The following is a 25,720-nucleotide window of genomic DNA, read 5'->3' as shown; positions in this document are numbered from 1 at the left end:
ATTTTTAATTTTTTAAATAAAAAAGATAGTGGTGGGTTTTAGCCACCACAATGTTAACTCAACTATTCTCAAATTTAAAACATTGACGAATACTAAATTTCTAACAAAAAATTGATTAAAACAATACATTTTAAAAATATAAATGACCAGAATGAAACTTTTAAAACATAATATACCAAACGAAACGACTGTAAAACATAATAGACAAAAAATGACATTAAACCATATTAAAATTGAAAAGTTAACAAATTACTAACATTTCTAACGGAAAATTGAAAAAATAACCAAAATGATTCATTTTGAAAACATAAAAAATTAGAATAAAACTTTTAAAACTTAACGTATCAAAACGAAATAATTGTGAAACATAATGAACCAAAAATTACATTAAGTCTTACATGAATGAAAACATATTCGTTCGCATTTCACCTCACCTCTTTGTTATTGGATTTTAAATAGGCTTAAATATATTTTTTGTTCATGCAATTTAGTATTTTTATTTTTATTTTTATCCATACAAAAAAATATTGCCTTAGTCTATGTAAATTATATTTGTTTTGCTTTTCTTCATTCTTGTTAGTCTTCATTACAAAAGTGATGACATTACAAATAGATTGATGATGTTATAATACCACGTCAGCATGAGGTGTCATGTCATCATTAATTTTAAGGATAAAAATAAAATAAAAAATATAATTTACAGGAACTAAAATAAAAAAATAGACATTTACATAACGAAAAAATATTTAAGGTTTTAATATATATTAAAATAAAATAAACATTTTAAGATTAATTTATTTACATCTCAATCTCTACATCTCATCTACCTTCAAAACTTTTTTCCTTATCCTTTTTTCTCTCATATCTAAATTGATATTACAATTGTCAAGATTTGACCACATGTTACTAAATTGATAGTTTCACTTAAAAAAATCCATATTCGGAAAAGATTTCCTTTGTACTCAAACGAAGTATAACTCCAAAAAAGATTTGTTCCACGTATTTATGGATTTGTCAATGTTGTCATATCCTCATCAAGTTGTACCTATAATTAGAAAGACACAAGTTATATATATATATCTATATATATATATATATATATAACACATGTTAATGTTTTATTGAAACTTACCATCAATAAGCTAGTTTAAAGTGTCATTGGTTTCCTTAAAAAAAGACAAAAGCATTTAATTACTACAACTTCTTTAGTTCATTCATATATTGAAATTCATATTAGCTTACCAATGATGATTGATTGAATGCATCATTGAACCATGTAGGTGCATCTTTAATGGACACCTCATATTACATTTGATTTTGTAAAATACTAAAATCGTTACTTTGTCTTCCTTTGGTAGGTTGGTGTTTTACCCTCCTTTTATTACCTTCATTTCTCCACATGAAAAAAAAAGGAAAAGTAAAATTATGTAATTGACTAAAGTTAATCATAAAAAATCATTATTTAATATTACCATTAAAGCACTTGAGCCACCACTTTTTTTTTTTTTTTTGTAAATTGCTGCTCCACCCAACTTTTCATATGCTTTGAACCCTTCTTGCCTTCTCTCTTTCTTGAACCCCTTTACTTGTGTTGAATCATCATAATTGTTTGCAATCTCTTTAATTTTGCTAATAAACTCATTTTTTTAATCGTTCGATTATTTTTAAACACTAGCATTTGCCTATCCAATTCATCTACAATTTTTTCAAGAAACATGAATGATTGTTAACTTCTACATGCTTCATTGGTCATCCTAATAATGCGAGGACAAATCTCTTTGTAGTATTGTGTTGAGAAAAAATCAACACTTTGTACCACATCAACATCAATAGTATGTAAAACCCCATTTCTTGCTAATTTTGCTACCTCTTTAAGATATAATGCTCGAGCATCGATTTGACATCAATATGGATAAAGACTCTCAAACGATGACAACAAAGTATGCCAAAGTTCTCAAACTCACGACAAGAGCAAGAAATGGATTTGTTCTCCAAATCAAAAGACACTCGCCACTCTCCCAAATCCATTGTCATGGAAATCACATAATCAACTAAAGATGATTGTTTATTCATGCTTTTCACACTACATGTTTCAAACAACTCATACTCATGTTGGAACTTATAAAAAATAAATGGAGTGTAAAGTTTAAACATTTGTTGCAAGATATCAGAATATGTGTTCTTTAGTCTTTAATTTTGTTGGTGTTTCATATTCACATTTTCATTCTTCATATCGCTTTGCTTCTACAAAATCTTCAAAATTCTTAAAAAACTTGATAATATCCAAGTTCACATTCATATAACTTTTTATGTGTGCATTGATACTTTCACTTGGTTGAGTGCTTTGCATTCCTAAAGTCAAAGCCTTCATCATGTAACAGTGTGCCCATTTTTCCTTCAAAGTGTACACTTTTTGCAAGCGAGTGTTTTTCTTCACACAATACTTTATAATAGTTCTTAAACCTTCTTCAAATTGTTCTTCATCTTTATAGTCATACATGCACTTATTAAAGTCACGTAGAAAATGAGAATCACCCTTCATTAAATTACCTAAGTGCTCCATGCCATTTTGATTCAAGTACCATGTACATAGGCCATGGTAAGCTCCAAGCATAACCTCAAATAGTGCTTTTGCCATTGCTTGGTCTTGATCAGTAAAAATTGTTTTAGGCATTTTTTGCTTATGTGCCTCCAAAAAAGTCTCAAAAAAACCACTTGTACAGCTCATTGTTTCACCATATAATCATGTAGCGCCAAATATCACTACTTTACGATGATGGTTAAATCCCGAGAATATTGCTAGTAGTTTATGTGAACTATTTGTGCAATATGTTGAATCAAGTGAAACCACATAACAAAATATCCATAACCAATAAGCATCATTGCATCCGCCCACAACACGTTAGTGATTTGATCTTTAACATCTGTTTGATAAGCATGGGAAAAAGTTGGATTTTCAACCAACTTGCTTTGAAAGTATTGCAATAAATACCCAACTCCTCCATGTACCAAGCTCCTCTGTCTTTTATTTCAGAGATAATTTTTTTGATCAAGGCGAGCATATCCTAAGTTAATTCTATCTCCCATTTCTTTACTCATCAAATCAAATGACTTCCTATGTTGTAGGTCAGCATCATCTGCTTGATCAATTTGTTGGCATTGAATTTTTGAAACATGTTGGGATGACAACATATGAGTTGTTTCTTTTAAATATAAAACGTGATTATGTTCTTCCACCAAAACATGTACCATCAATTTCCCATTTGTGTTCTTCAATCCCAATCTAACTTGACAATTTGTTCTAGTCTCCTTTCTTGGATTAACTGTTTTATATTATAATCTTGTTTGTTTGGCTTTCACAAACCTTCTCTGCAACAAACAAACCTACAAGAAATAATTGAGCCATCACTTTTATTCTTGTGTGCATACTTTTTTCTCACTCCAAATCCAACTTTTTTCACCATAGTCAACCCAAAACTTCTAAACATTCTCAATGCCATCAAAAACCATACCCAACTTTGGTTTCCAATCTTGCATTTTGTATTAATAGTCTTATTTTTTTAAAAAGAATAATTTATATATTATTAAAACAATAAACAAATTTATAGAAACAAAACGTATTTCAGTAAACAAGACCTAAATCAACAAACCTCATTTATACTTGTAATAATAGTACCAAGCAAATTATTAAAAAAAGTTAACTTACAGAATTTTTGCCGCTGCCACTTGTAATTTGTTGAAGGATACTTAAGGTGCTAAACAAAATTAGTGTGAGTTTGTTGCTGCCATGTGTTTCATGAAGTGATCAAAGTGTTGAGAATAGGTGAAATGAAGTGTATCTAAAAAAAGGTGAAATGAAGTGGTGAATGTGTTTTCCAAGTTTGTTGTGCAAGTGAAAGACACTAAAAAATAGGTTTTCACAATCTTTTTAATCTTAATTTCTATCAATTTTTCTACATTATCCAATGAATAAAAGCACTACACAATTTTTTAATGTGCTGATAGCACTTTATTGGTTGAATACAACTTTTTATTAACACCATTAGATATAACCAAATCCAAGGGTTGATAGTGTTGCAAGAGAGAGCTGGAGAGAAGGAATGCTGGAGAGGGTCCGCTTCTTTTTTGAAGCTAATCAGGTTAACGAATTATATACAACATGTCTTGCACAAGATAATTAATTATATACAACCAGACCCATTTTAACCTTCTATATAAATATAAATATAAATACCAATAAAAAGAGTAAAATATATTTTTGATTCCTCTAAAATTTTCAGTTAAGTTTAAGTTTCTATTTTTTTTTTGTTCATTTCGTGCTCCTTCAACTTTGAAATGTCCATTTTAATTTTAAAGGACTGAAAGTGGTACATTTCATTTTTAAAGAGACGGAAAAATGCGATATTTCAAAATTAGATGGACAATGGTAATTTTTTTTTTAGAAAGATTACAATTGAACTTTGTAATTTTAGATTAAAATACAAATTTGATTCCCCTACTTTTTCCAAATTATAATTTTGGTCGCATTTTAAAATAAATTAATTTAATTCTCTAATTTTTAAAAATTTGCAAATTTGATAAAAATCTTTAATTTTCACTTATTTTTTTTATAGTTTAATTAATTAAATGATTTTTTATGGTGTCTTAATATTATAACTTAGAACTAGGTCCAATTAGACCAAAATAAAAAAGTAGAAAAAAATAAAAAAAATTATTGATTTTTAAAAATTGGAGATTAAATGTCTATAATTTAATTTAATTAGAAGATTAAAATTACAAATTAAATCAAATAAGAGGATCAAAATTATATTTAATTTAAATTTTATAGAGATAAAACATATTTTATTCAAACAAGCATAAACAATAAAATATAAATATGTCTTAAATACGTTTATGTCTGATTTTTTTTGTCCCTAATATTTTTTTTTCATTTTTGATAAATTATAAATATTTTTTTGTTCCTAAATTTCTTTAAATAATAAAATAAAGTGATTTAGATAAAATTTTAGACAAAAATAAAATTTTAAATTTATCATATGTGAATAACAATTTTTTTATATCAAAAACCAAAAACAAAATTGGATCATTTTACAAAAAAACTGTAAATAAATATAGGAGACTCCGAATTTACTCCGCTTCAAATCCTCTCCTCTATAGTCTACTGCACTCTGACACTATCAGATATCAATTTCAGAGGCGGAGCCTGGAGGCTGGAGCTGCTTCAAGTCTTCAACTATCTGAATTTCTGAACTCATCCATTCGTTAGCGCAGCTAGAACGAAAGTGAGATTTCTCCCTGCCAACTCACTCTCTGTCTTGGTTTTTTCTCCGATCTACATTTCTCTTGGTTTTTCTCTGAGACTATGGAGACCAGTGATTACTTTTTCTCTGGTTACCAAGTCATTATATTTGAAACCGGCTAGTCTTTTGAAACATTCAGTGTTTTCTCTTCTGTCTTTGTTTTCATTTTGCAGTTTAGTTTCGGGTTGAATGGCATTTAGCCCTTTTCAGATCTTATTTCCTTTCTTCTTCCTAGATATCCGGATGCTAAAAAGTGAAAACTTCATTCTCTGTTTTTTTTTTTTTAATATTTTCTCCGTGTTTAGCTCACAATAGGGGTCTGAACTCTTGAGCATCCTTTTGGAATTTCGTAGTTGAGTATATATTGTGGTAGTTCAATTTGCAGTAAGATACAACGATGATGTACATATTTGGGAATTGCTCCAATTTAAATCATCATTTAACCTTGGCAACCAAACATGTTTGTCTAATTTGTCTGCCCAGTTTTGAGCTGAGGTTTGAGGGTTGTAGATGAAGGCTCAATTTGTAATTATAAAGGCTAGTTAATTTGTATTTATTCCTTCTGGTGTTCGGCAATCAAGAAAACAATTTGTTGGCCACTTTGTTTATTATGGATCAGTGCATGATCTCTGCATTTCCTTATGATCTTAGATTGTTAAATACTCAATGCTTGTGCTTGATAATTACTGAATTTTTTCCTTGTCTACACTATTATTATGCTTCTTGATTAACATTATTTGTGGTAATTTATAGACTGAGTAATGGAAAGTGGAGGGAACTCCCTTCCATCAGGGTCAGATGGTGTGAAGAGAAAGGTTTCATATTTCTATGATCCAGAGGTTGGAAACTATTATTATGGGCAGGGACACCCAATGAAACCACACAGGATTCGAATGACACATGCTCTTTTAGCCCACTATGGATTGCTTCAACACATGCAGGTTCTGAAGCCTATGGCTGCTAAAGATAGGGACCTTTGCAAGTTCCATGCTGATGATTATGTGGCCTTTCTGAGAGGCATCACCCCTGAAACGCAGCAAGATCAATTGAGACAGCTGAAGAGGTTTAATGTTGGCGAAGACTGCCCTGTATTTGATGGTCTTTACTCTTTCTGCCAGACATATGCAGGAGGTTCTGTTGGTGGTGCTCTAAAGTTGAACCATGGAGTATGTGATATTGCAATAAATTGGGCTGGTGGTCTACATCATGCAAAGAAGTGTGAGGCTTCTGGGTTTTGCTATGTTAATGACATTGTGCTGGCTATTTTGGAACTTCTCAAAATACATGAGGTTTCCCAAATTTAATTCCCCTAACTATCTTATTGATGCATGGCTGTTCTCATTTTAATTTAGATTGAATTTCTTTACATGATCAACATCTGCAAAATTCCTTAACATCCGTTTGGAACCAAGAGGTTCCAAAATTGTAAGTGTATTTTAGAGGAAAGAGGGATAAGTAAGTATGTGCTAGAGAACAATGGTAATGCGGACGGGTTATAATAGCTAGTGGTTAGTGGTAGTTAGTAAGGGAAGTATACAAATACTGTTACATTCTTGAGTAGGGATTCTTTTTGGCGTCTTGGCTCACTTGGCTGTTTTTGTTGTGACTCATTCATGTACTGCATTGTGGTTTACTATTTTGCTTTATTATGGTGTTGAAATGTTGAATTATTGTATTATTTATTGGGTATTTTATTGTTATTTTATATGAAGTAGACTCTTACGAGTTTATGAGTCAAGTTTATGGAGTTTCCACGAGTTTATATAGACTTTCGAGTTTGACAACCCATCATCACTAATAGGGCCACAACATTTGGGCTTTGCCATGAAGAGGGATGGGTCATTACCAGGGGCTGGATTAATGTCTTGGCTAAGCTTCCCATGTCAGAACCGCCAGACCTGGGTGCTCAGACAATGGCTGATGTTAGTCTGGAATTAGAAATGGGAATGAAGATTGGTATTTCACCTCAATTCCAGAACCACAACAAGCATCAGACCAGGCAGGAGGTAGAACTGAGGTGGAACTATTGGGCACAACCCTATTAGAGTAGTCTTACTCCTTAAGTGACTGTAGCTCTTTTGTTTATGTTTAGTCTTTGTCTAACTCTAGTTAGTTAGTAACCACTGTAGTTAGTGTATTATAGACTCTCTATACATAGAGTGCTCTATTCTTGTAATAGTTGAGAAAATTCATTTTCTGATTAATGAGAAATAAAGTTTCCTTTCTCTCTCAAAATTCTCTCAAGCCCAAAAGTAGATCAGACTGGTTATGTAAGGGGAGGCCAAGTCCTGCAACTCTGAATGATTTTGACCCAATTGTAGGAAGTGGAGGACAATGCTAATGATAAGTGGCTACTACTTGCAACAGGCCCATTTGTGTTTGACCCAGGAGGAACTGAAGCTATTTAGAGACTACACAGATTGGTCTGGCTTGATCATCATGCTTCAACCAATGGGACCCTGGTAGGAGTTTTATGGCTGCACTAGTTCTGCACATTAGTGGGGAAACCTATTGACAGCAGTGCAGTGTTAAAAAAAACGCAGCAGATAGTGCAAGAACTCTTGTTTTCAGCAACTACAAATGGTTCATCTTGAGGACAAGGTGAAAATTTAGGGGGGAGTATTGTTAGGTGGCCCCATTAGTAGTGCTTACAACAGCTTGTCAGTTACCTATCTGTTAGTTATATTAGTGAGTTAGTTAGTTATGTGAGATGGTTTCGTTAAGGCATGTTACCTATAAATAAGAAGGTGTTGAGAGGGAGGGATATCTTGTCATTTTGCTAGAGGATTGGGGCCTTTGGGCATTGGGGAGGTGCAGACCCTCAAAATCCTGCAAGTTCAAACAGTTTTCTTTCTGAAATTATGTAGTCCTTTTATTTTTTACTGATTCCTTGCACCGTCCTTCAGAGGAAGCTACATGGGAGGATGTTCAGGTGATCCATGAGCAGTTTCCTAACTTCAACCTCGAGGACAAGGTTCAGCAAACAAGGGGAGATATTGTTATGACTTAGGAAACAAGTGGTTCCTGAATTAAAACTGCATTTTGTTAGAAAGAGGAACAAGTGAGTACATGCTAGAAAAACAATGGTTATGCGAGATGGATTATAATTGCTAGTAGATAGTGGTAGTTACTAAGGGAAACATATAAATACTGTTACTCTCGTAAATAGATATTTTGTAATAAACTGTAATAAACTCTTCCCTTGGTAGAGAAATACCATCAATTATTTCTTTGATTTCTTTCTCTTTCTTTCTCCTTTATCTCTTAATATTTCCTTTAAATCTTTGGGGACCTATCAGCATTCATGTAATTAATACTTGTTCCATGTAGTATGCTTTTTGGTTATCATTGATTAATAATTCATTTTTGAGAAATGTTATTTGTACAACAATTTGTACATTTTTTGTGTCTATCTCTCTCCTCCACAACATTTATTACATGTAATAATGATGGAGAGAGATAGACACAAAAACTAATGCTGTAGAAATTGATGTATGAATTGTTGTACATGCATCATATCTCTTAAATTAGGGGTTCCCTTTTCTGATATTCCCTTTTACATTAATATGCACTTAACCTTATATTTCTGTATTTAGAATCTTGTTTTTAACATTGACCTATTAATAGTTGATTAGTACCTCTGTTAAAAGATCTAAAATGAAACCATTTTTTGGGTTTCTCCTAATGGTTAAAGGTTTTTGGTGAATTGGTTCCTTCACTATGCTTAATAAATATTATTAGATAATTAACTAGTAGCTCTTTTTCTTTTAATGAATTGTAATTGCTAGCTATTTTCAACTCTTAAAGTAGTGTGTGTTGCAGGCTTGTGCTGTGGTGTTCTCAGAAACCTAGAGATGATTTCAAACTAACTAGGCAATTGTTTATGATGTTTTCTTTCCATATTGCTTATTTCGACAAACTGATTAATATTTTACTATTCTACTTCTTTGTCCACATTTGATGTGAATTTTTTTTTGCTGTCTTTGAGGGTGACACTTGAAGGAGCTTCCCTTCTGTTTTTGAAGGGGATTTAATGTGCATTTTTCTTTTACTTTAATGAGGCAGACGTTGGTTATTGCCTTAATATGGCTGGTTACATTATAACTTGTTTTAAGATGTGGGTTTTGAGAGACATTGCCTTCTACAATTCTATTAACGTTAAATGTTTTATATTAAATATTTTGTCTGAAGTGCTCTGTCATTGTAATCTACTTTCTCTTTATCATTGTGCAGCGTGTTCTGTATGTGGACATTGATATCCACCATGGTGATGGTGTAGAGGAGGCCTTTTACACCACCGATAGGGTCATGACTGTTTCGTTTCATAAGTTTGGGGATTACTTTCCTGGAACAGGTGATATTCGTGATATTGGATATGCTAAAGGGAAATATTATTCACTAAATGTTCCCTTGGATGATGGAATTGATGATGAGAGCTATCAGTCCTTGTTTAAGCCAATAATGGGAAAGGTTATGGAGATTTTTAGGCCCGGTGCTGTTGTATTACAATGTGGTGCTGACTCTTTATCTGGGGACAGGTTAGGTTGTTTCAATCTTTCCATAAAAGGTCATGCAGAGTGTGTCAGATATATGAGATCTTTTAATGTTCCCCTTCTATTGCTCGGGGGAGGTGGCTATACAATAAGAAATGTGGCACGTTGTTGGTGTTTCGAGGTAATGTGTTGTGTGATCATTCATGTACTTTTCCTAGTTGGATTATCTTATCATTTATTGTCTCTGTCTCCCTTCAAAGGGTGAAGAATATTGATGCCTGATAATTAAGTGCTCAGTAATAATTTGAGTGATCTCTGCAACGGACATAAATACAGGCACTAAGCCACTATAATATCAATGAAGATATAACAATAGTTCTATGCATACACTTTTTCAATAGTGTGAATAATGCCCTACGGTGCACAAACTCAAAGCAAACATATAGTTGTATAGCATTATTAAAAAAAAGCTACTGAAAACATCTAACGGAGGAAAGAATTAAAAATGGAGGCATGCCTTCTAATTTTTTTTTGGCTTTTAGCTGTCCTATTGAAATGCAATATATGGGAATCAGTATCTTCGCTATGGAGTGTTGATTTAATCTGTATACCTGATATTTGTGCCAAGTGAAAATATTCTATTTTTAAGCAGAAAGTGTTCTCTGATTATCAAATTTCTATTGATTGTTGATCAGACTAGCGTTGCTCTTGGGATTGAACTAGATGATAAGATGCCTCAACATGAATATTATGAATATTTTGGTCCTGACTATACTCTTCATGTTGCTCCAAGTAACATGGAAAACAAGAACTCCCGACAATTATTGGATGAAATAAGAGCAAAACTTCTTGATAATTTATCTAGGCTTCAACATGCACCAAGTGTCCCATTCCAGGAACGGCCACCTGATGCAGAGCTTCTAGAGGTTGGTTTTGCATCTACTGACCAATACAACTTTCCAACTCTTGTTATATCATCTCTTAATCATTTATCGAAGTAGTTGCCACCTTCCCTCATAGATATTTGTTGAAAAGTATTTGAATATCCTTGGGCATAAAAATATTATTGAGTAGCATATCATGGTGCAAACTCTGCTACCATGTTCAGGAAATAGATATATTTCTCTCAATGATGATCTTGAAGGAGAAAAAATAAAAATCATTCCACTATTTAGATTTATTTCATCCTAGTGGAGTTACTACATTTAACTTTGTCTAATATCCAAACTGTCAATGTTGCATTTGAAATGGAAAAATCTGCTGGGTTTTTTTTTTTGAGATTTTGTTAGGCAGCTTATTGGCAAAAATCCATCTTGGCAAACTGCAGTTAGAAACTTGGCCACACTATAAACATGTTTTAGAAATGCAATTATGAGGACTCACATTGAAATCTTGCTAGAGCATTGTATATTATATAACTGAAGTTAAAAAAATCCTTGTGTTCATTAACATATGTAAGATCATTCTCAAATGATTCGTTTTATTTTAATTTCATAGTTAGATTTGATTTTCTCATTTACCATCATTGAATGAGCTCAGTTCTCGATTAAAACTGAGAATTACTTGCCTCTTTTCATTAGAGAGATGAAGATCAAGATGATAGAGATGAAAGATGGGATCCCGATTCTGACAGGGAGGTTGGCGATGACAGGTATGTTTTTGTGCTTTTGCAGTGCATCTTGCATTGTCTTTTGAGGCTCTTAACAGATCTGTTTTTACAGCAATCCTGTTCGCAGAAGGGTGAAAAGTGAATGCGTTGATGCTGAGGATAAAGATACAGTATGTCCCGTGACCTGTTTTCTTTGCCCCTGTAACAGTAGAAAATATGTTTCCAATAATCATCCAAATATTATTGAAACTAAATGTACTAAGCATCAGAATAAGTAATGAGTACAATATAGTAATTCGACTGTTCAAGATTGTATTAGGAAACCATATGTCTGCTGAACTTCAAAAATTTGTATTCTTAGTACCCCTGGTACTTACATATATATACACTAATTTATCTTTGCTGATAAAAAAAAAAAGTTTAGAATTTACAGCCACGAGAAGGAGTTGTCCAACATCTGGGATTCTTAATAAAGATGCAACTTTCTAAAAGTATAGCTTTATTATTTTTGTGACACGTTTCGTTTCTAACAAATCAAAAGATATATTTGATAAAATACTCAATGTTATCAAAACGAGCTGTATCTATCCTTTTGTTTATTTATTTATTTTCCTAGTGATTGGGCTCAGGTTTACTTGTCTTGTCTCCTTATTCAAATTGCTAAAGGATGTGCTTGTACAGTGATTTGTCTAGTTTCACAATTTTAAGATGAATTAATTCTTTTTAGGTTGACAAATTAAGAACATATTTTAAATTTCAGGAAAGTTATCATAAACATCTAGATTGTGGAAGAGATTATCTTACGCCTTTCAAGGAGATTTCATGCTCCAAGGTTGAATGTTTTTGCCTTCATAAACTAAAATTTATCGTTTATAAGATCACTCTGGTGGTGTTAAAATTGTATGTTTCAGGTGTCGGGGGTGGACTCAATGGCAGTGGATGAACCATGCATCAAAGAGGAGCAGGATAATTTAAAAGAGCTTTCTGATCACAGGCCAAGATGAAGCAATAATAAGCATTACTGATCAACCTTCTCCTTGACTAGTGTCTGTCGACCTGTAAATTATAGTTTCCTCCTAAAGCAGTCTGGCATGCATTCATCTGACGTCTGTAGTGTTTCAAATTTTTGCTTTATCTGGAAACTGAAGAGATATGGTGCAAGCTTGCCTTGGCTTTTGATGTTTCATATTACTGCAAGATGAATGTAGTAGTTATTTTTTCTGTATGTTTCACTATGGTAGCAGACTTTGTCAAGGGAGCAGCTTATTGTTGGATCCGTTGAGATGAAGTATAACATTCATCTTGTGTTTCTTGCAAAAATGATTAAACAAGCTCATTCTTTCACCATAAATCTATGTCATTTGTCGATAGCAGTGCATAGTGGCACTGGGCCACTACAAGGAGACCGTTGCATCTCAGTTCAGTGGTGCGACGAGCTCCAAGGAGGGAGGAAAGAGGAAGGCAAGAACCATGCTTTCAGAGAAGTGGCGGTCCGAATCTTATCTGAACTGCGAGAATAACTGACTAAGCCATGCCATAAGGGTCATTCTCCAAACGGGACGGGGTCAAGCCTTTCGATTTTTGAGTAGGTTGGGTGACAGATCGGCCATAGGAGTACTCCGGGATATAAACCAGGGCAACCAATGTCGAGCATACGACGATGCCGCCCGTTTTCATTTCGTGGAAGTCCCCGGCAGAGGAAAGGGCTGTAGGTGATGGCGCGTTCTGCTTCTTATCTAGAGAGGGGCGCTGAAATCGTTCCTATTGGGTCGTGCGTGGCAGCTGGTATAGATGGGGCCGCTTGAACGGGGGAACGTGGGATTGTTTCAAAATTTACCGGGAGATCCGTCTGAAATTGTTTAAAACCCCAAAAATAACCTTACTGAGGGTAATTAGTGGGGGTGTTTTGGGAGTTTTAAGATTGTATCAAGTATCAACATCAAAGAACAAAAAACCCCTCGACCCTTCATTCTCCTTATTGTGCATGACAGCCTCTCCAAGCTTTTTTTCTTCCGGGATCCTCCGTATTCGATGACCCCCTTCCACTCCTGCAGGATTTTTTTTTTTTGCTCTGTTTTTCTTTTTCCGTCCTATTTCACATCTTTCACTTCTATTTTCCTTCCCCTGCCTCTGTTTTCCTCTTTCTCTTTCACCCTCTTTCAATTTTTGTATTAATAGTTCAGAATTGAGTGTATATATATATATATATATATATATATATATATATAAAGTGAGAGGAATGTTTTATTATGAGAGGTGACAGGATTAAATAGTAACCCTTAGATCAAAATAGAAGATCTAAATTTAATTGTTAATTAAAACTACACGTGCACCTCCTCACACGTCACCACCAACAACCATTCCATGTTTTTTGCATACTGAACATCAAGGATGAGGCCCGCCGCCACCACGCGGCGGAGAACGACTCCACGGCGAAGTATGTCCCCTTCAACACCGACTTCGACTCATTAGAAACCTACTGGATGAAATCGTGTACCGCAGCCGTTTTGGCGGACTCCCCGACGTGCAGCATGACATACGTAAGATACCCACCCACCTGTAATTTCAAACTTTTAGTGTGGTGTTTTATTTTTGCTGGGGTTTCAAAATTTAATTTGCTCATACTAAAGATAAAAAATATGATTTGAAAGGGTCGGATTCTCATCTTTTGCAACTTACTAACTTGGCCAATTAGGATACAGAAAGTTCTCATGAGTTTTCATCCCGAACACGCAGCATTAGGAGAGAGAAGGAATTTTAAATCACATGCAAAAATCTATGAGCAGAAGAGTAGTTGGCTCATGTCCTCCCGTCAGCCATATAAATGAATCAAGTTTTTCATCTGCTAAAAGTAACACACTGCCTATGGGTGATTTATGCAAGTAAATGGTACAAAAATCATCGAATAAGCTCATATTTAGCTTATTCTACCGGTTTGAAGACAACCTTTGCATTGCATCCTTTTCTTGCAAGACTCCTTCCTCTAGACTTAATAGTTGATCCACTTTGCTCTATCACTTTTGTCTTATTGGGTTTGTAACCTTCGTTCGAGCAAACACAATACTTCACTTCAAACCTTTTTTATTGTTAGTTTTTGAGCGCACATTAAATCCAACATTATGTGCATATTTTTTTTTTGTAAAATTGTTCCCCTTGCTCTTACTTATCAAACAGTTGTCCAACCTTAGCCTTTAATTCTTCATCACACTTTGGTTCATAATGTAAATAAAATCATACAAAAAAGTAATATGATGTTGATAACAAAATGACAGCTCATTGATGGTTTGGCAGAGGTAATTAATTACCAAAGGTGTAGGTGACCTAGGGCTTGTCGAGTTGTACTCAGAAGTCACGTGGGTTACAGGGCTTTGCATCTCATCTCTTCCATTGTTGTCTCTTTCATTGTTGTTGTGCAATGGGTGAGGCAAGTCCTTGATGGGATAAGGTGCTACTCATCTCTAAATATAACAAATTCAGATACTATAACAATACACTTGAATTCAGATACTTTGATATTACTTATAAAAAGATTTTACGGTTACTTAATATTAACTATAATTGCTAAAAAACATAATCGATAAAAGGATCTCACAAAAAGATTGCATCTTAAACCCAGAAAGGTTACTAAATATTTCTACAGCAACGAGGAGGGGATGAGTTAGAAATTTTGCACCACATATTTGTTGTTCCACCATTTTTGAATAATAGTAAAGTAGTGCCATAGAGAAGATATTTAACTTGTCTGCTCATAGATTTTGCATGTGATTTAAAATTCCTTGTCTCTCCTAATGTTAGAGTGTACAGAATGAAAACTCATGAACTTTCATGTATTTCTATGATTAATTCTTTCTAAATTGGTCAAGTTAATAAGTTGCAGAAAATGAAAATCTGACTCTTTCAACTCATTTTTCTTATCTTTTGTATGAGCAAATTAAATTTTGAAACCCCATCTAGAATAAAAACACCACACTAGGAATTTGAAATTATAAGTCGGTGAGTATCTTATCTTACGGGTGAATCCATATCATGTTAGTAATTTAATCCTCTCACCTCTCGTAACAAAACACTCTGATCACCTGATATGCCTTCTATATATATTATAATATTATATATATATATATATATAAATAGATCAACATATTAGATTTAATAATTTTTTTTAACTTAAAATCCAAACTTTTTAATTAAAAATACTTTTTAATAAATAAGCCAACAAAAATTAGACCTTTGACGGATTAGACCTTAGGACCTTAACATGCCGTCGGGCCTATTTCCATTCCCATTGTCTCTCCAATCTAGATGGCATGAACAATTGGATCAATTAAAAAAAATGAGAGGATTAGATTGAATACTAGAAAAAACTAAAGGAAGAAATTGAAATTAGAAAAAAAGTAATTCAACCTTTAATTATTGTGGGTGTATATTATGTTGAAAAATATTGTAGGTGAAATTAGACGACACGGAATTAAAAGAAAGGCTGGGGATTTGATACGTAAGTGGATTGTCCATCCATTATCATTTATCAATCTGCACTCTGCACTCTGCACTGAGAAGAGAAGCAGTGATGGAAAGGGCGGCACTGGTTCGTTGTCTGCCGTGCTCTTCTGTGTTGTGCAGAAGATATTTACACTCTCACTCACACTTGTGTCGTCCCTCTTCCTCTATTAGTATTATTCCCTCTCTCTCCCTTCCAACCATAAGGCCTCTCTGTCTGCCCCGCCGCCGCTCCTCCTCCTCCTCCAGATTGCTTCCCCTTTACTTCCGTACCACCATCAACAGGAAACACTTCTCTTCTCTCGCCCCGAGAGCTGTTCTCTCCCCTTCTCCTTCTTCAGGTATCTATCTATCTCTTTAAAGTCGTATTATCCATTTCATCATTTGGAAGACTTTCAATCTATCTTTTCCATTTGGATTCGATGCAGGTTTTGCTGAGGTTAATGATGAAGTTGCCCTTAAATTGGGGTTTGAGAAAGTTTCCGAGGAATTCATTCCAGAATGCAAATCAAAAGCTGTTCTTTTCAGGCACATCAAGACCGGGGCTCAAGTCATGTCTGTTTCCAACGACGACGACAATAAAGTCTTTGGAATTGTTTTCCGCACTCCTCCGTAACTCCACTTCCTTTCACACTATACTATACCATTATTCTTTCTTCTTTATTTATATAACAAACTAACATGCTTCTATTCTATTCTACAGGAAAGACTCCACTGGTATCCCTCACATTCTGGAGCATAGCGTATTATGCGGCTCACGAAAATACCCTCTCAAAGAGCCTTTTGTTGAATTGTTGAAAGGAAGCTTGCACACTTTCCTTAATGCGTTCACCTATCCCGATAGGACATGTTACCCAGTTGCTTCCACAAATGCCAAGGTCATTCTTCAATCTATTCTAATCCTAATCCTAATGCTTGGCTTGACACTACAACTAGAATGTTCACATCTTCCGTCTTCCTAAACAGGATTTCTATAATTTGGTTGATGTCTACCTGGATGCGGTTTTCTTTCCCAGATGTGTCGAGGACTTTCAGATTTTTCAACAGGAAGGCTGGCACTTTGAGCTCAACGATCCTTCCGAAGACATCACTTATAAAGGTTTCATGAAACATTATTCATATCTCTTTATCCTTCTTCGCCTCCATATTTTTGAACTCCAACTCTTATGCATTTCAATATTTTCTAATGATGTCTTATTTGTTGTTCCAGGTGTCGTGTTCAATGAGATGAAGGGTGTCTACTCTCAACCGGATAATATACTTGGGCGAGCTGCTCAACAGGCTAGTTTTTTAATGGCTTGCCCTTTCCTTATCTTCATGTATTTTGCCTTTCGCTATACTTTTTTGGATTGCATTTCTTGCATGTAGAAACATTTGAACACTTTTAATGTGGTCCTTAAAGTTCGTGGATGGTGGGTGATACTTTCAGCTTTCTCTTCATTTCATGATCTCTTACAGCTGGTCCTTATAAAAGTGTCTGATGATATAGTCTTGGATGAATTTACTCTTTGCTGTCAGCATTGAGTTTTAACTTATGTTGATATTCATTATTGCAATTTGTAAGCTCCTGTCTCTAGAACCTGAAAGCATATCACATTTCCTAAATTCATTGAACTTTTCAGTTTCAATTTTATATTACAAGTACTAGCTATGAGGAATTTTTTTGTTATGACATTTTTTTTATAACTTTAGTTTGTTGCTTTCATTATTTATACAGGCTCTTTTCCCAGACACCACCTATGGTGTTGACAGTGGAGGTGATCCTCGAGTTATTCCCAAGTTGACTTTTGAGGAATTTAAGGTTTGTCTTGAGAATCCTGTTAAATAATTATTGTTGTATGTTGAGATATCACTAATTTTCACAAGATTTTTTTTTGGGTTTTAGTTGTTTGTGGTCACCATCATTGTTTGATTTATGCAGCATGATGGGAAAAATTATACATTGTCATTTGCATTTGTACCTTGGTGACCTGTTTATTTCCATATAGTTTACTGCTGATCTCAGTATTAGCTTTTGCAAATATTTGGTTTTCTTAATTTAAGATAGTTTTCATTTTAAACTTAATTGACAGGAATTTCACCGCAAGTATTACCATCCTAGCAATTCCCGCATATGGTTTTATGGAGATGATGATCCAAATGAGCGCCTCCGCATCCTAAGTGGTAATAAGATTGAGTTTAACTTGCTCCTTAAATATAAAGGCTGACAACTGAGAAGAGTGGCCTTGTTGTGATGATCTTGTAGAATGTAGATCCAAGTACTGACTCCTGATTAGAATGAATGACTAACGCATGTAGCCTGACTATTGGTCCAAACTCCAAACACATTTTCTTCTTGCTATGACAATGCAAATATATTTTTGGATGACCTTGAGGGAACTCTTTCAGTGCTCACAAAAGGCCCTTCTGTGTAATGCCAAGCAAGTGAGCATTCAGCAACCTGTTACATTTCCCTTTATCCATAATTTTAAAGCAACAGCAAGAAGGGTCTTTATACTTTGTAGTCATGCCAAGGGTAGTTGCTCCCTCTTGCAGTCTTTCTCAAATATGAATAACAAAGAATTCCGTGGATAAATTTGACAATCCCAATAGGAATGTCCTTAGTCTTGCCTCCTGCATTTCTCACACTGGTACTTACCCCATTTTACATGAGGTTGTATTGAGTTCCCCTTTGAAGATCCCATTCCTAATTGTCTAAGAGTGTCCCTAATATTTCTGGATTTATCTTTCTTTGGACTAATAAGTTTTACCTCTTATATTTCCGTATTTTTATCACTTGTTTTATACACTGTTATTTTTGCTGCTAACTAAAAGAATATTAATGACATGATTGCATGTTTTTCTGTTTATGGTCTATATATCTCAGACTAGTTATTAAGGGTTCGGATTTGTAGCAATTAACCACTTACTTCTTCCTCTCCTCTGTTGTCCAGAATATTTAGACTTGTTTGATTCTAGTTTGGCCTCTCATGAATCAAGGGTTGAACCACAGACACTATTTTCAAAGCCAGTCCGGATTGTTGAGACATATCCTGCTGGTGAAGGGGGTGATTTGAAGAAGAAGCACATGGTCTGTCTTAACTGGTTGCTCTCTGATAAGCCCTTAGACCTGGAAACTGAGCTAACACTAGGATTTTTGAATCACCTTCTGTTGGGCACCCCTGCTTCACCACTGAGGAAAATATTGCTAGAAAGTAGACTGGGCGATGCCATTGTTGGTGGTGGGGTTGAAGATGAACTACTCCAGCCTCAATTTAGCATTGGAATGAAGGGTGTTTCTGAAGATGATATTCATAAGGTAGAAGAGCTGGTCACAAGTACACTTAAAAAGTTGGCAGAGGAAGGTTTTGATACAGATGCCATTGAGGCTTCTATGAATACAATTGAATTTTCTCTGAGAGAGAACAACACTGGGTCATTTCCTCGTGGGTTGTCTCTCATGCTCCAGTCCATTGTAAGATATGCTAAAAATTTTATGGCGTCGAAAATGGGCATCCTTCTCTGATTGAGATTTATAATTGTTTTGATTTGTATTTGTAGGGTAAATGGATTTATGATATGAATCCCTTTGAGCCACTGAAGTATGAGAAGCCTCTTCAAGACCTAAAATCTAGAATAGCAAAGGAGGGCTCTAAATCTGTGTTTTCTCCTCTAATAGAGAAATTCATCTTGAACAACCCTCATCAAGTTACCGTGGAAATGCAGGTTCTTTATTACTTATCTTAAGCTTGAAAACCTGTGTAAGAGTGAAAACCATTTTGCATTCAATATATGTTGGTTGTTATTGATGACAATCATTCTTTTCAGCCTGATCCTGAAAAAGCTGCTCGTGATGAAGTCGCAGAGAAACAGATATTGCAGAAAGTTAAAGCTAGTATGACAACAGAAGATCTAGCAGAGTTGGCCCGTGCTACTCATGAGCTTCGGCTTAAGCAGGAGACTCCTGACCCACCTGAAGCTTTGAAAACTGTTCCTAGCCTTTCTCTACAAGATATTCCTAAAGAACCTATTCGTGTTCCCACTGAGGTTATCACTACTTCCCCTCGAGTGAGGTAGACCTGTTTGTCTTATGATCTGTAGAAATTCACAAGGATTTACTTGCTAAATGTAGGTTGGGGATATCAATGGAGTAAAAGTTTTGCAGCATGATCTCTTCACCAATGATGTCCTTTACACTGAAATAGTATTCAACATGAAATCATTGAAGCAAGAGCTTCTTCCATTGGTGCCACTGTTTTGGTAACTATACAGCTTCTGGAAGATGTTTTACACTTTGTTTCCATTCATCTCTAGTTCCTAATATTTACTTGCGAAGTTAATTTATTTCTTGGAAACCAAATTCAATTAGTAGACTAGTTATATTGTCAATAACCTTCCTCAATCTAGAGCTTAGTTATCAAAATCTATATATACAAACTGGTTACTGCATGAATAGTATTCCTGCCAAATTCTGTTATATTTTCATTGCATTTTTTTTACTCTTATTTAATCTATTTCATGCTTCTGCCTTGTATTATTATTTATATAAATATTGGACTATCATAATAGTAAATTGACCAATATCATATTATTATATTACATGAATAGTTAAAAATAAAAAATAGTAACAAAGTGTTATAAAATTATGTATTATCATAAAATAATATTTTCTGCTACAGTATAATAAATTTATTTAAATATAATTTTTTAATAAACTAGCGTACCCCATTGCCCAGAGGCTCTTCGCTATGCGAAGGTATGGGGGAGGGATGTTGTACGCAGCCTTTCCCTTGTATATGCAAAGAGGCTGTTTCCGGATTCGAACCCATGACCAACAAGTCACCAAGGCACAACTTTACCGCTGCACCAGGGCTCGCCCTCTAAATATAATTTTTTAATATTTAATTAAAAAATAAAAAATATTAAGATAGTTTTAAAATTATCTAGTTAAATTTTTAATAACTATTTTATTGTAGCAATTAACAAATTGTTTATTATCATCAACATAAAACAATAATATTACTATTTTATTGTTAATGGTAAATCTTCCTAGATTACTCAGTGAGATTGTGAGAATTGGTCACTTTAGTCTATGACTTTTCTTGATTATCATTTAGTGTGTGTTTGGAAAAAAAGTTGCCCTAACATGAACAGACGTTTCCTTAATGGCAGGCCAGTTTTACTTCTATGTTTACTGTGTGGGAATGCAGGAATGTCCGTTTGAACCTCGGTCCCTAACTTTGCAGAATGTCATTTAGTCCTTAAAGCTAGTAAAAAATGAGGTGGAAAAGGACTAGAATGACTTTTTACAAAGTCTTGGAATTGAAAGTTTAGATAGGTCAAAGGCTAAAGTGATTGACACGTACAATCTAAGGATTTACTCAAATCTTTTTTTTTCCCCCTTTTGATGTTTAATTCTTCTATTCTTATTCTTAATCACGTGTATATCAAAAGCATCTTCTTGATAGAAAAATAGCAAGCTTTTGTAGTTTGTAACTGTCATGTTATTTTTGACAGCCAATCATTGTTGGAGATGGGAACAAAGGACCTGACTTTTGTCCAATTAAACCAATTAATTGGAAGAAAAACTGGAGGAATATCAGTTTATCCATTCACATCATCAGTGCGGGGCAAGGAAGATCCATGTAGTCACATGGTTATTCGAGGCAAAGCCATGGCTGGACATATTGAAGACCTTTATGACTTGGTACTTTTATTTGTTTAAAAGTTTCCAGTTTCAACACGCTGAATTAGCCTAGAATTTCCAATTGTAATAACGTAAAGCCTAATTTTATGCTGCTGCTTTAGGTTAATTCTGTTCTTCAAGATGTCCAATTTACAGATCAACAGCGTTTCAAACAATTTGTTTCCCAGAGTAGAGCAAGAATGGAGGTAATTATCAAACTGTTTAATGTAAAGAGAGGACAAAAATGATTAAAGGAATGACAAGCCTATGCTAATTAACTATATTGTGCATTTCTGTCTATTGCCAGAACCGGTTAAGAGGAAGTGGTCACGGAATTGCAGCTGCAAGGATGGATGCAAAACTAAATGCAGCAGGTTGGATGTCAGAAAAGATGGGAGGTCTCAGGTTGGAAAATCTAGATACTCTTATGGTCTATTGAGAGGGTGCATTTATATATAATTCTTTGTCATTGTATCCATTCTTGTCATATTACATGCTTCTAGTAATATGCATTTTATATATATTACTTTAATTGAAGTTACAAAGGATGATAGAATAAGCAGATTTGGTTAGAGATTCTCTTACCAATTTGATTACAATTCAAACTAGCAAATAAGGGAAAAATAAAAGAAAGATAAGGTTGAGATCAGATGAATCTGATCTTATTCTATCCTATGTTTCTAGAAGAATTATTTAAATTTTGAAAAGAAAAAAATCCTAACAACTGAAATTGACAAACGATGAGTCAAAAGCAGCAAGACATTTTGAAAACAGACTGCATGACAAGTTGGTTACATGAAGAAAATTATGAAGAGTTAGAGAATTTGATGTAGGAGATAAACCAACACTGGCTATTGCAGAGAAGGAACCATCTGCAATTTTAACCTCTCTTACCTGCACAAGGACTACAGTAAGAAAACAAATTTGAACAGTCTGTCATATGGTCAGTGGCTCCTGAATCTATGATCCTTGGAGACTTAGAATTGTATTTATTAGTAATAAGGAGAGCAGTAGAAAGATGAGTCCCCTTTTGGGTTAAGGAATAAGATGGGTTAACTGACATTTTTGTATAGCAATTTATAAGTGCTCCAACTACCTTTGTGAACGGTATTTTCTGATCCTGATTGTCAGTATTAGATGTCTAAAATGCCCGTCCTTCTCCTGATTTCCTCTTCCCTTTTGGTGGTTTACGAAGGTTTCCTTTGTGTGCCAAGGCTTCCTGCAATTTTCACACCAAGGGGGCTTCTTCTTCAATCAAGGACTTCAAGTTCCAGCTTGAAGCTCATTCGCTGCCTCCTGATGTTGTGGGATTTGGAACTCCTTCGGTTCCCCCAGACCTGTTTAGTCTGGTCATTGTTTATTTTCACCATGTAGTTTAGGAGAAGAAATTATAATTCTTATTTCATTGATTAATTGAATTTACAAAGGGTAGGCAGAGTTCTCTAACCAATCTGATTCTGATTACAACTCAAACTAGTAGATAAAGGGAAAAACAAATCAAAAAGATAAGGCTGATATCAGATGAATCTGGTCTTGTTCTGTCCCAAGTTGCTAGAAGAATTATTTAAATTTTGAAAAGAATAAAAATCCTAACAACTTTGACACTACTGTTAAAAGGTTTGAAGTTTCATGATTGTCCTTTTTATTCTACTTTTTATGTTTATTAATGAAATGGTACAGAATTATAATTCCTGGTGTTTACTTCTGTATTTCTCGATTATTCGTTCTAGTTACCTTGAATTCCTCCGAACACTTGAAGAGAGAGTTGATCAAGATTGGGCCGATATCTCATCATCTCTTGAGGAGATCCGCAAATCTATATTTTCCAAGCAAGGCTGCTTGATAAATGTCACTGCTGATAGGAAAAACCTTGCAAAGACAGAAAAAGTTCTGAGCAAATTTGTTGATCTGCTTCCTACTAGCTCTCCCATTGCAACAACTACTTGGAATGTTAGACTTCCATTGACAAATGAAGCTATCGTGATTCCTACTCAGGTAAGATAATTTCATTTTGTCATCCTTTGTATACATATTTTCATTTCTGTCGTGCAAGGGCAGAGTGTAGTTGCCTTTGATCCTGAAGTTTTTTTTCTCTGTTGCATTTAATTGTGTTTCTATCAACATATCATGATGTCTCCTTCTATAGGTTAATTACATTGGAAAAGCAGCCAACATTTATGATACTGGTTATCGGCTTAATGGGAGTGCATATGTTATTTCCAAATACATTAGCAATACATGGTTGTGGGATCGTGTACGTGTTAGTGGTGGAGCTTATGGAGGTTTCTGTGATTTTGATACTCACTCGGGTAAGTTGTATTATATTTAACCTTGGGCATAATTATTCAAAGAGCTTAATTTTTACATATTGTGAGTGTAGTTTTAACATTGACAATATAAAAGTCAACAAATTTATTGTACATGTCAATTAGTGGTTGGATGACAATGTAAGGATCAGCCGTTGGATGACATTGTAAAAAAATTTTACATTGTCAATTTATTCTAATTAAATTCTTATTAAAAGATCCCTGCAAGCTTACCTTTTTTTTTGTTTCTAGGAGTGTTCTCCTTCTTATCTTATCGTGATCCCAATTTGCTGAAGACACTTGATGTATATGATGGAACTGGTGACTTCTTAAGAGAACTACAAATAGATGACGACACTTTAACAAAAGCCATAATTGGAACCATTGGGGATGTAGATGCGTATCAACTTCCTGATGCCAAAGGTTATAGTAGGTATGTCTTTGAGATAATTGATGCTTTCGGAGCCTGTTTTCTATGGATATTTGGTTCTTATGCATCTTAATGACTAGACACAAACACACTCTTAGCAAGATTAATCGCTAATTATTAGTAGTTGCTTCTAAATGTGCAATTATTGTTGTTTTTCTTATTGTAGTTACAAACCGTGCTTGCTTTTCATTTCATTTGCAGTATGTTGCGGTACTTACTGGGTATCACAGAGGAAGAAAGGCAAAGGAGACGTGAAGAGATATTATCTACTAGGTAGAGATTCTGATAGTTGATTAATGCATGATCTTCACTGTTTATGAATATATAATCATTTGGTCTGCGGCTATTGATGAAGCAAAATAATGCTGTCTGCTCTCAATACTTCTCTTTCTTTCTTTCTTTCTATGGTGGTGGGCTATTAACATTCCCAAAATGACTGTCTGAAACTGGAATCAATTGAAATTTTATGACGGCTGATTTTCTCTGTCATTGGATGATATTGTTTTATATAGTTTTGCTGCTCTAGGGACTAGTCTTCCTGAATGTGTTGTGTTGAGACAATTTGAAATATTTTGCAAGGTTACGCCTCCTTATTGTCCTTGCATTCTGTTATTCACTTATGGTAAAAGGACTAATGAATCAAAAGAATATGGATATTTTTGCGTATAAATTCTGCATACTACCTGGGAAACTTGGTGCTGTGACATATACTTACTTCCCACTGAATTTGATCCTGACCTTCAAACCATTTATTGTTCTTATACTGTTTTATATTTCTGCCAGTTTGAAGGACTTCAAAATTTTTATGGATGCTATGGAAGCAGTTAAGGATAAAGGGGTTGTGGTTGCAGTGGCATCTCCAGAGGATGTAGATACGGCCAACAAGGACCGTCCCGACTTCTTTCAAGTGAAGAAAGCCCTTTAGTTTCAGTATCTATTCCCCGCATGGATTTGAAATTGTATCTTTTCTTAAAATTTCATACATCGAAACAAATGTTTCCTTGATTATTTGTTTAAATAGGTTAACTGGCTGGAGCTAGATACGAGAATTTATTATTACTTTCGTCCCTGGAATATTTTTTTAACTAATTCAAATCGTTTGAGAAAGTTGGTTATTTTAGTTAATAACATTAAATGTTAACAATTTGTATTATTTTTTCAAAATTATTTTTAAATTATTGGGACTCATCTTTCTTCTTTCCATTTAATTACTCTCTATTTAATTAATTAATGAATGTTACTTATCTTCATTTCTCATAAGAGGGAGAATGAACTTATTAATTATACTATCTTTGTCCTTAAATATTATCTTTAATTATTTTTTATAAGAAACCAGCGATAGTGTATTTTACACTATCTTATAAAAAGGATTAGAAATAGTGTAAAACTCTTTTAACTAATGTTGTGTTTGGTTGAAAGGATA

At 34.2% G+C, this 25,720-nt stretch overlaps 2 protein-coding genes across 3 annotated transcripts; both read left to right on the top strand.

Moving 5' to 3' along the window:
• Window positions 1–5,124: 5,124 nt before the first annotated feature.
• On the top strand, window positions 5,125–13,179 carry HDA1 (histone deacetylase). Of its 2 annotated transcripts, XM_003517559.4 has the most exons (8): window positions 5,125–5,282; window positions 6,054–6,589; window positions 9,534–9,974; window positions 10,489–10,719; window positions 11,374–11,444; window positions 11,515–11,572; window positions 12,163–12,234; window positions 12,314–13,179. In XM_003517559.4, the coding sequence occupies exons 2-8, from the start codon at window positions 6,062–6,064 to the stop codon at window positions 12,404–12,406; spliced, it is 1,494 nt and encodes a 497-aa protein (XP_003517607.2). In that variant the 5' UTR covers window positions 5,125–5,282; window positions 6,054–6,061; the 3' UTR covers window positions 12,407–13,179. The 2 variants fall into 2 exon arrangements, with proteins under 2 accessions (XP_003517607.2, XP_006573915.2); XM_006573852.3 differs by lacking the exon at window positions 12,163–12,234.
• A 2,665-nt stretch (window positions 13,180–15,844) lies between these two features.
• Window positions 15,845–25,404, top strand: LOC100778773 (presequence protease 2, chloroplastic/mitochondrial). The gene is made up of 19 exons (XM_003517558.5): window positions 15,845–16,237; window positions 16,325–16,508; window positions 16,600–16,774; window positions 16,863–16,995; window positions 17,107–17,177; window positions 17,614–17,697; window positions 17,969–18,059; window positions 18,830–19,350; window positions 19,437–19,601; window positions 19,704–19,922; window positions 20,008–20,135; window positions 21,393–21,582; window positions 21,684–21,767; window positions 21,869–21,966; window positions 23,292–23,556; window positions 23,708–23,870; window positions 24,120–24,300; window positions 24,499–24,570; window positions 25,081–25,404. Exons 1-19 carry the CDS (start codon window positions 15,967–15,969, stop codon window positions 25,220–25,222), a joined length of 3,237 nt encoding a protein of 1,078 aa, XP_003517606.1. The 5' UTR covers window positions 15,845–15,966; the 3' UTR covers window positions 25,223–25,404.
• The last annotated feature ends 316 nt before the right edge of the window (window positions 25,405–25,720 follow it).

This window comes from Glycine max, chromosome 1 (genome assembly GCF_000004515.6).
Source record: "Glycine max cultivar Williams 82 chromosome 1, Glycine_max_v4.0, whole genome shotgun sequence".
Classification (NCBI taxonomy): domain Eukaryota; kingdom Viridiplantae; phylum Streptophyta; class Magnoliopsida; order Fabales; family Fabaceae; genus Glycine; species Glycine max.
The sequence above is the reverse complement of the archived record's forward strand: the minus strand, read 5'-3'. Positions and strand labels throughout refer to the sequence as shown.

Coding starts and splice junctions, on each gene's coding strand:
- HDA1 (XM_003517559.4), top strand. CDS start 6,062: ATGGAAAGTGGAGGGAACTCCCTTCCATCAGGGTCAGATGGTGTGAAG. Junction 11,445..11,514: donor AGGGAGGTTGGCGATGACAG/GTATGTTTTTGT, acceptor CTGTTTTTACAG/CAATCCTGTTCGCAGAAGGG. Junction 12,235..12,313: donor AGGAGATTTCATGCTCCAAG/GTTGAATGTTTT, acceptor TGTATGTTTCAG/GTGTCGGGGGTGGACTCAAT.
- LOC100778773 (XM_003517558.5), top strand. CDS start 15,967: ATGGAAAGGGCGGCACTGGTTCGTTGTCTGCCGTGCTCTTCTGTGTTG. Junction 16,775..16,862: donor TTGCTTCCACAAATGCCAAG/GTCATTCTTCAA, acceptor CTTCCTAAACAG/GATTTCTATAATTTGGTTGA. Junction 19,351..19,436: donor CTCTCATGCTCCAGTCCATT/GTAAGATATGCT, acceptor TTGTATTTGTAG/GGTAAATGGATTTATGATAT.